The sequence below is a fragment of the Pararge aegeria genome, chromosome 1 (genome assembly GCF_905163445.1).
Source record: "Pararge aegeria chromosome 1, ilParAegt1.1, whole genome shotgun sequence".
Lineage (NCBI taxonomy): Eukaryota > Metazoa > Arthropoda > Insecta > Lepidoptera > Nymphalidae > Pararge > Pararge aegeria.
In genome coordinates this window covers 13334002-13345148 of record NC_053180.1, presented here as the reverse complement: position 1 = coordinate 13345148, position 11147 = coordinate 13334002, and the positions used below count along the sequence as shown (strand labels likewise).

Below are 11147 nucleotides of genomic sequence, written 5' to 3'. Positions count from 1 at the left end.
ACAGACTTGACGTTTCATAAGTGCTTATTAATTAGGCCTACTTAAAATAAATGAATTTTGAATTTTGAATTATGAATTTCGATGTTTTCCTTGACGAAGCAAGTAGTATTTTAATTGCTTAAAACACACATAACTTTAGAGGTGTGCGAAAAAGTGCGAACGCTCGAAAATGAAGCCGAAGTCCTAACCACTAGGCGTTTCTAATAGTGAATAGGACAAGACGGTGATAGCACCGCTTTGCCCTATTTACACCGGGGTTTTAAAAAAGAAGACTCCTTTTATCATGAAATGATGATATCAGAATGATGTTGGGCTTACCACGTTATTGTAGCGCATCTGCAATGTTCGCAATGGCTAAAACTGATGACTTTTTTGCCATCAGAAGGAAACGAATTTCTCGATGAAAAGAACGAGGGTAAGCAGTAACGGCATTCTGAAGGCATTTATAAGTAAATACGACTCTCCAATTTACAAGCTATATATATTAAACTCCATATAGGGCTGCCTGAAGGCAGAAAATCTAATTTGGAACAATATTTTATATTAACATCTCATGTAATCTTCTGATTTAGTTTTTGATTATGACTGTATTTTAATTATTCTGTTATACAATAGTGTAGATGGGTAATAGTTACCAAATAAAGAATTATTATTACCTTATTTATTCTTTATTATATTACTAATACAGGATGTACTTAATACCTTTCAACTCCCGTTGCTCCTTTAGGGATAGACACTCTTTTAGCGGATACCAAAATTATAAAAGGATTCTTCCTTCTTAATTTGAAAAACATGGGACTCTCATATTCAGTCTTTCAACCGATGTTATTGGAGATTAGCCAGAATAAACAGGCAATTTTATTTTGTGTTTTGATTACCTATTGTTTAAACTTTTATAAGCAGAAACTCTTTAGAATTAGAGAAAAGCTGTTATTTTGCGACATAACAAATCGAATTTACAATTTTATTTATTTGTGTGCGTGTATAGATCAATATGGATTAAGTCTTCACATTTATCTTTTTGCTTAGTATTATAAAATACCCTATATTATCCCGACCCAAAATTTTAGGTAGGTATATCTTACGTAATTATATTTAAAACCGTTACAAATCGCTTTATCCCTGAAACCCATGGAGTAGCATTCACCAATCACTTAATTGATTCATCATGTTCGTACCCTTAATACTTTACCCTTTCACTGTGCCTTATTTGTATGGACTTAAAGTTTAAAATTGAATGTTATAGCACTCAACATTGTTGGTCGTATTAAAGTACCCCTACTTTATTTGATAGCAACTAGCAAGTGGAAATGCTATTAAATTGAAAGGGTGTGATTTGCGATAGTTATTCTATTAGCGTTATTGATATTAAGTAGGCATATCAGATGTGGTAGCAGTATTAGGAATAGATGAACTTTCCCCAATAAAGAAATTAATTTAAACATACCTACGTATGTTTTTATAAACCTTCACCATACTAATGATGCCCCGCGGTTTCCGCTAGGTAGGTACAACTTCTGATAAGTTTACCGAATAAACTTCCGCTATGAATCAGAGTATATCCCGACCCTCCGCATCAACTCACTTAATACGTTTGCTTGACCCTTCGTCAAGAAATACTGATTTTAATCCCTGTTTTACCAATATAAGAATGCATCTCTCTGTCAAAGTTATTTCTTAGTGATTACCTACAGAAACTTTATTAAGATGATTTATGCTTCTAGACCGATACGCCCACAGCGGGCGTACCCAGCTTCAAGTCTAGGCAGCCAAATGAGATCTTTTTTAGGTCAGATCGTCCGCGGCTGTTATTAATAATAATAAATTCTTTATTATTATTATTATTAACAGCCGCGGACGATCCGCGGCTGTTTTGTGAAAACTTTGTAGAGGGCCCTCTATTTTCGATACTGGAGCCTAAACGATATACTTTTTCGTGTTTGTGTGCGCCATACATTTTTTAAGAGAGTTCATACATTTTCTGAGTTGAGATTTTGTTGTTCGAGATTTCCAGAGGGGGGCAGCTGCCCTCCCCTGCCCCCTGGGTACGTCCATGCATACGGCTACTTTAAACTATGAATGATTGCCTGTCAATGGTGGTAGATTGACGAAGCCCAGTGGTTAACACTTCGGCCTCCTTTCCAGGACTAAGTTCGATTCCCGTCATGCGCCTCTAACTTTTCTGAATATGCTTTTTTAATTAGGACAACTAAATATCACTTTATCGATTCAAATGCTCGAGAGGCAGCAGCAGGTTGAAAGATGTTGATAATATTCAATTACTATTTGGTTCCAGGAGAAGACAGCACATCTCCATTACGATGGTCCCCACCAACATCAACCGGGTTGGTGGCAGCTGCACTAGGCCCGCCTGCACTCAGACCGTGGCTCCCGGACCCGCCAACAAAGAAGATCAACCACTTGGGTAAGACAGGTTGGCAGACCCGATCTTCTTTTTTTATAGGATAGCTGTATTTCAGAATGATATAAAGATCAACGTGTATCCTTATTTATTTTTATTATAATATGACGGCCTTAGTTATGGTAAATGTGAAACCATCGCCTATAAACAGAGAACAAAACTTCGCAGGACATGCCCAAACCCTACTAATTGCTTTTTCTAATGCTGCTTGGCGGCAGAAATAAGCATGGCAGTAGAAGTTACTTCCCCAGACGACCTCTGCTACTAAAAGCTCTAGTACTATACCAAACGTATACTTATATAAGGTTTGTAAGAATGGGGGCTCTAAACTGATTGGGTCTAACAGTACTCATAATATTAAAATACTCATAATATTGTATAAAGCTATGTCTTCCGCCTACGAGACCCTTGCGGTCTTGCGTGTCAAAAATCCTCTTGATGTCCCTTCATATAATACTATTTTCTTCCAGAAATCTTTCTCCGTCCACGCTACACACCTTTGAAACTTACTAGCAGAACATATTAGACACTGCCGATCGGTGCACACTTTTAAACACAATGTAAAGGAGCATTATCTATCGTTGTCATAGTATATTTATTTATCACTGTTTACGTATTATAGATATATATTTATATTTATATTCTATAAATATTTATTATATTATTTTTATGTATTTTGTATATATAGTATATTCAAATGTTATTTTATTAGTATGTATAATTTTGTTATTATTTAGATATATTAAATATACTTAGTAGTTATGAAGTATATTGTACCTTTATTTGACCTATACCACAATTAAATCATCTTACTCACATCCTGGGGTAGCTGGAAGAGATCTCTTATAGAGATAAGCTTTCCTTTGTACACTTCATGTATCTTATGTTCACAATCACAATTTATGGTACATAAATAATAAATAAATAAATAAATAAATAAAAAACTTTTGTTTCACAACTTTTCTCTGAGATCAACTGTTTTAGAGAAAAGATTGTTCCAAGTCGTCACAAAAAGATACAGTAACAACCATACCATCAGATATCCAAGTCTGCTATTATACTCAGTGGTCGATCGATGGCTAAATATAGTTGTGAAAAAAGAAAATGTAACGTTTAATTTTATTAAAATATTATGCGTAACAAATAGTCAAACAAGTTTGTTTGCAGCAGTGCACAGTTTAATGTGAAAAACTTACGTTAATCGAGCAAAAAGTAAACACAATTTATAAAAGAGTTAACTACCTAGTGTAGGTCCAGACGGAAATTTCCATTATTCTAAAATTGATTTATATTAATGAACACTTTATTATGACATATTGATATGTCGTATGTAATATTGATTGTAATAAGATGTTCCTTATATTGGTGATCAGGTCTTGTATGCGTGGTGTGTGGAGACACCAGTTCCGGCAAGCACTACGGAATTCTTGCTTGCAATGGCTGTAGCGGTTTCTTCAAGAGATCTGTTCGAAGAAAGCTTATATACAGGTTTGTATTTCAGTTTAAGCATTCATCAATTTAATGTTAAATAAGTGAAACAATAAACTTTATAGTAGAATTTATAATAAAAAAAATATATATTGCGTCTAAATCAGAATCAATAAAAAGAGTTTCGTTATTAAATTAAATGTTTTTTTAAATGAATATTTAACACGGTACTTATAATATATTACATAGTAAGATGTTGAGCGGGGTATTTTCTGAACTTACGTTCTGTTTTGAATTAATTTAAGCTGTATATTCTGTTTGAGGTTGTATCAATAGACTATATTACGAAAGATTTTAGGTCATCTTCAGCTGGTGCAAACCTTGTCTAATTTCACAATTTTCTATTTGGAAATTCGTTTCTGTAAATAATGTCGGCATTAAGTATATTTATACAGATGTCTCAATACGGTTAAGTATTACTACAATCGAACTACATTTCTATTATTGTACAAAATTAGTTTATTCGCTTTTTGCCGATCAAATAAATATAAGAATATCTTATGAGGCTTATGTTATGAATTACCACTTCATATTTAGTAGGGCTACTAAAAATACACACTGTTACTGTAATTATAACGACAGAATATATGAACTAAAAAAATATTTACATAAGACATACGCCAGCCAAATGGTCACCCAAGAGCAAGATTTTCGTTCTGTCGCGGCGGCAGGTATTCTCTATTATATCTTATGCGTGTGGCTAGTTTATTTTTAATCCTAAACTTAAAAAATGGAAGAAGGCAAGATGGGCTGATGAGGACAAGAAGAAGATGAAGACTGAGAAAATCGTATAATTATTGCAAAGCGATATAAAGTAAAAGCTTATTCTGATTCTGCTTTACGTTATTAACGCCTTGAGATGCATTTTTTTAGCAAGGGTCCAAAAATTGGAATGTAAAATAGTTTGAGGCCAAAAGATACCAAAGATGTTACGAAAGTATGAGTTTACTGAAATAAAAATCAAACATCTATGCAGTGTCGTAGTAGTCAATAATTTTAATAAACACTTGGGCAACGACATGACACAGAAAACAAAAGACAAAGATGATTCAGTAGCCCAATTTGAACAATGGTGTTACACATTTCGCCAAACATTACCTTTTGGTTGTTAGCACAGGTGCTGCGTATCCGTCTGTCTGGTCATAGACCGCCAACTGTGTCGTCTATGTGACCTCATTATGTCGATTATCGTGTTTTGTTTTTGCATTTGTAAATCACTTAGAGTAGGACAATTATCTAAGGATAAAGGTATCAAGTTGAGATTAAAATCGGAATGTGATGAACTTCATATTTGTGTTCCAATTCCACTAGCTCAACTCTATCAAAATATCGATGTACAGTTTAAACTTTGAAGTGTATTTTCAAGAGTCTCAGCCACTATATGAGCATCAAACCCATCAAATCAATGGCTACGTACTCACCGATGACTTACAGCATTCAAAAGTCCGACGTGAGGCTTTTTAGTAACTTTAAATAAAATATAAGGTAAACATGTTTACTTATTCATATTTATATTTAATTATTACTAAATTAATTATCTATCAAAATTATAATCTAAGCCATATATTTGTATATAAATAAATTATTTTTTTGTAATATCAAGGAATATATTTTATATAATATCTTGAAACCGCGATTTTACGCAAAAAGAAAGTGGTTTTTTATAACACCATGTCGTAAATCTCTGTGGTACATTGTTATTATTGGATGTGACATTGCTGCTATTCGATATAATTGTGCTTAGCATTTATAAGGCATTTCGCAGTTACAAATTGTTTTTTCTGTTCCTGTACGACAATATTTTTAAGTTCACCTTAACCGCACCATATCCAACACGGAATTAGTACAATAATTTAGGAATAAGACTAATAGCATTACAAAATAAAATATATTTTTAAATCCTTTTTCACAAACTAAGTTATTTAAACTAAATTATTAACTTAACCTATTAACGTCACTTTGGTTTTTTTATATCATATTATGCAAATGTTAATGGCCTCAAGTCCGGCCTATCGAAGCATGTAAAAGGGATTTGTAGAGATCAAAGGTAGAGGTTGGCCCAAATCCAACTAATTCTACGCAACACGATTAAGTATAATGAATTTTGTTGATTCAATAATTATAATTTTATTAGTATATAAATTATTCCTTTGAATCATAATATTTGAGTCATTTATTTTTTTAAATAATAGATTATTCTTAAATTTAAATATTTAGCGATAAATATTGCTGAGGAACTAATTTTGATTTTTTTGAATTCCAATCAAGACAATTTTGTCATATATTTTTTAGACTAAATTTTAATTATTTCGAGATTATCTAAACATCATTGTGATATAATTATATGGTCGCATCTACGTCTTCTTTAGATCAGACAAGAAAAACATTCCGAAAACAAACATCAACAAAAAATCACCCCAAAATTAATTTACAATCAAGAGCGCTAGATATCAAGCGAAATCCCTTAATCCCCATCAAAAACCTGCCACCAAAAATATGTATAGGAGTCACATCTGTAAGAGACTCCGCTAAAATGACAATAGGGGAGATGCTCTTCAATGAGGACCGAATCCACTTAATCCTCTGCGCATATTTCTAATTCCGCTTGCATCTGGGCTTTGTTGAACTACGTACAGACGGAAAGGCGCAGCAGGTTTGAGTTGTTTTATTTTTTACACAACGCCAAAAAAGGGTGTTACGAGTGCTTTTTTTAATAGTATATAATTGATGGACTACGTAGATGTTTTACCTGGATGGTAGTTGGAAAACCATCCCTAGAAACAGGGAATGAAAGGATCAGTTCTACAAAATGATGCATGCGCCCATCAACCTAAGGCTTAATAGTTACACAGGCAACCACGCCCTTGATACTGGATCTTAGACGACTAAGCGATTTGTATTATGCTTCTGTCTTTGTTTGTCTGTTCTTCTTTTGTTTCTTCAACTTGTAGTGTTTTGCAAATAAAGATGTAAATAAATTATTTGATTATTAACTCAGCCATGCTGCTTGGCTGCAGAAGGCATGACTGTATTGATTTCTCGAACAACCTCTGTCACAAAAAGCTGTACAACTACAGTTGTGTAAGAGTGTGGTCGTGCTTTGTCTGTCTGTTAAGGAATTGACCGTATGAATCCTGTTTTTTTTAGTGTATTTATGTATCAGCGCCTCGAAGTGCTGAAAGCCTTGCGTTGCGAAAGGGCACTAAGTGGGAAATCGTAAAATAGCAGCAGGTAATGATTGTCTAGATAACTTTGTTCGGTCCGAAATTTGTTCTTTCAATGGATTTCAGTTCTCATTTAACAGTCGATTAGCGTAGTGGGTATTGACCCTGCTTTCTCCCACAACTGGAAAATATATGTGTGATGAACATGTATGTTTTTCAGTGTCATAATTTCTAAATATTCATCAGTTATCTTAGTACCCATAAAACAAGCTACGCTCATTTTTGGCTAGATGGAGAAATGATCGTAATATATTATTTATTTATTTGTCTCGCACAGTCATGGAACTTTCTGAACCTGTTCCAGTGGCCATCTCATATTGAATTCATATCGTTTAAATATGTAACGAATATCTTATGGAACTATTAAGATCAGAAACTAAACATGTCTAAAATTTACGCAATGAACGTACAAAATGCCAAAAAAAAACTATTGCAATTTAACAAAAGAAATCGCATATCTCAAACACCCATAACAATAAGGGGAGATGTACAGATAATATTAAAAACAGTTTAACATTTGGCCCTCTTCGCTCCCTTCCAATTATTAAGCACCCGCCGTAATGTTATTAATATATTGTGTACGCACCCTTATGGTCAAGTGTGACATGTGGTTCTTTATGGTGAGCAAATTGATTTCACGGAGGTCTTTTATAGGTTAAAGCTATCCTTATTCGCATTTAATAAATTGATTTTATACTTCCAACTACTCCAGTAACATTTTCGTAGGTTCAAAAGACGATGTACCTCTCTCTATACAGTCTTAAATAGTTTAAAGAAACACAAAAATAATAACTATTTATTAAAAAGTTTCTCATTTAAAAATCTTGAATAAGAATGAAAAATCTCAGTTGCCTGTAAGAAATTGCGTGCAGCAATAAGGCCGCGTTTGCATGCCAAAATTTTAAATTATTTTTTTATTCTTTTTATTATGGGTTTTATCTGTTTTTTTAAGTTTTGCATGCAATAAAGTGTTTCTTATTCTATTACTTCTCTTCCTTAAAAAGATTTTTAATCCGAAACTTCCGAACGATTATTTAATAAGTACCTTGTTCACACTTCACAGAACAATATAAAACAAAGATGGTGGTAATTATTCCTGCCAGAATCTTAATTCGTTATTACATTTCAAATTTAGTTAACATTTTCATCGATGTACTGCAAGGCACGCTGTTGAATCCTGTACTATTCCTTTATACCTACATCGAACATGCTTCCCTTCCGAAGGCCGATTGCAACAAATGTCAACCAACGTAAGCCTATTATATGAAGGATTACGAGTAATGAAATATCTTTAATCTTTATTAGTCCGCGTCCGCAGATTGTTGCTATTCAATACCAGTAGTTTTCCTCTTACTGAGATTTGTCTGGTTTGATTGCTTTTCCTTTAATACATTGGGTGGAGTCTTATATTTATGTTATCGTAAATAAATCGTATGGGAATAATAATAATTGCCTACTTCTTGTATACAGAAAGAAAGATAGAAAGACAAATTTATTAATAGACAACAAAACATCACATAACAATATAACTACATTTTAAATAAAAATTTTTTTTTTTAGAAATCAAATTTTTGTCAAACAAGTTGTCTGAACTGTGTCTCGGAAAATGAGAACTTCTCCCTTGGGGGAATGCATCAAAACACATTTTGTATGTGTAGTGTATGTGTGAGTGAGTGTGATTAAGTGTTTATATACGATATACCCATAAGTGTAAAAGATAAATAAAAATATTTTATATGAAGCACCAAAACATCGAAGCTAAATGTTATACTAAAACTTCCATGATATTTTCCGTGTCTTTGTCAAATAGGGTTTGCAATCAATTTGATACACGAATCTTACGTTATCTATTGTTAGTAATGTTTTGATTACGTGTGGTAATGGTAGATCAGAATACAGTTGTCACGACCCCTTCTCTTCCCACGAGTGTCGTACAAGGCGACTAAGGGAGAAAAAGCCACTACTATCTATCGCGATCACCAGGCGGCTTTTAGTCCAGCACTTGACTGTCATAGGTGATGATTGATGATGAGAATATACACAACTATGGAAAACACCCTTGGGTTTATAGCTGAAGTACCTACTGTAGTGTATCGCTGCGCTAAGATTGTTACTCTGGTTGTTATACTGAGATCAGTATTATCAAAATTAAGCTTAATTTGCTATACTCCGCGAAAAGCAGGAGAATCTGTGTGGTGTAATTTATAATTTCTTCAATCCTTATACCCCACACCAAACAGATCTTCGGCAATATACCCTCTACGCACGTTTCGCTCCGAAACCGGAGCATCATCAGGAGATGTTGACTTTACAATGAATAATTGTTATTAATTGTCATTAAGCTTAATTTTGATAATATATCATGGATTTCCGCAAAGTAACGCCTGCTTCTATCCAATGAGATCAGTATAACAACCAGATACCTTATACTTCTGATTAATCATGTAAGGATACTTTAAGCTGTATACTCCGTCGCTCGCTAAGTGGTTCAAAGTTTTCTTATCAGGACTTTACCTACTGCAAAATCGGATATTTTGCAAAATTTATACATGGCAATTCACATTATCATTTAACTTAACTTTTATTCGATATCGAAAAATTCAATGTTGAGCCAAAATTATTAATATGTATTGATGACAAATAATGTATTTTAAGATCTGAACTCATATTGTGTGAAGGTTCTAAAGTTGGCCATTGTATTCGTCAACATAACATTAATTTGTATATATTTTTTTGTTACCTCTCATAAATTTTACAACATTGACCCAGTTAATTTGCGAAATATTTCATTATTAATAAAATTAAATTAATACTTTGGTGTACGATAAACCTATAACGAATATAAGCGGTGCGTCGTTGCAGTAAAGATACTTATAATTGTTGTTGTTTTTTTGCACCAGAAATAAATACTCGAATAGTTAATTTGACCAGCTGCATGGAAGTTTTTGAAAAAATAACTATTTATCACTGGTATAGAAAGACTTGAATTTTTTTGAATATTTCAAAGAGTTAACTACTGCAGTTCTGATATATTAAAATAGTTATTAAGATCCCCTAACATTAATGTTAATGTATGTGTATAAATGTTTCATAAGTACCTGTGATAATTCTACATTAATAAATCATTTTTGAATTTGAGCTTGTCGATATTCAATCCTAAAAAAATAAATATCAATAAATAGATTATCAATAAATACTGCGTAATACATTCATATTTTAGGATCATCCGAAATACATCGGTGATTTTTTTTGTGTTAATTTTTTAAAAAGAATGTGGAGTATATTTCAATATTATTGTACAGATGTCAAGCCGGCACAGGAAGATGCGTGGTGGACAAAGCACATCGGAACCAGTGTCAAGCGTGTCGTCTGAAAAAGTGTTTGACCATGGGCATGAATAAAGATGGTGAGTTTTTCTGTGAGTAATTTTTGTAAGCTATTATATTAAACTATTATTTAATTGAAAAGTTGTGATAAAAAGCTTAAAGCTTTGGCTTCCCTTTTGGGGGGGACTGAGTTTCATTCCCAGCACGAACCTCTAACTTTCCGGAGTTATGTGCATTTCAAATTAAAATAATTAAAACCAGAGTCTGTAACGTTAAAGGAAAATATCAAGAGGAAACCTGCATGGCTGGGAGTTTTCTTAAAGGCGTGTAAAGTCTACATCCAGCGTGTATGCTAACAAGCTAACAAGTGGGCTTAGGTCAAGCTATGGCCCTTTTCATTCTGAGAGGAGACCCGTGCTCTGTAGTGGGCCGGTAATGGGTTGTTAATGATGATGATGAAAATATAATTGCCTCTTTGGTCTTCTAAGTAAACAGGGGTTTTTATGTTTGTTTTTGTTTTCCCTTCGTGTCATGGAAAGCGCCAAACTTTCGTCGTTTTGAGTTGTGACACCACTGCACTTCATTTCCTGATGAAGTTCAGTACTGTCACAACTCAAAACCATGTTTACTTAGAAGTTAAGACCAAAAAGGCAATTTTATTTCAGTTCTAAATATGTTTAATTAGCG

The 11147-nt window shown here is 33.3% G+C and overlaps 1 protein-coding gene across 1 annotated transcript in view; it reads left to right on the top strand.

The window, feature by feature from the left end:
- The first annotated feature begins 363 nt into the window (after positions 1-363).
- The window catches only part of LOC120631743 (photoreceptor-specific nuclear receptor), a 38830-nt gene continuing 28046 nt past the window's right edge, over positions 364-11147 (top strand). The window contains exons 1-4 of the mRNA XM_039901456.1: positions 364-415; positions 2297-2425; positions 3796-3910; positions 10437-10540. Of these exons, the coding sequence (XP_039757390.1) occupies positions 364-415; positions 2297-2425; positions 3796-3910; positions 10437-10540 (400 nt within the window). The remainder of the gene's footprint in view (positions 416-2296; positions 2426-3795; positions 3911-10436; positions 10541-11147) is intronic.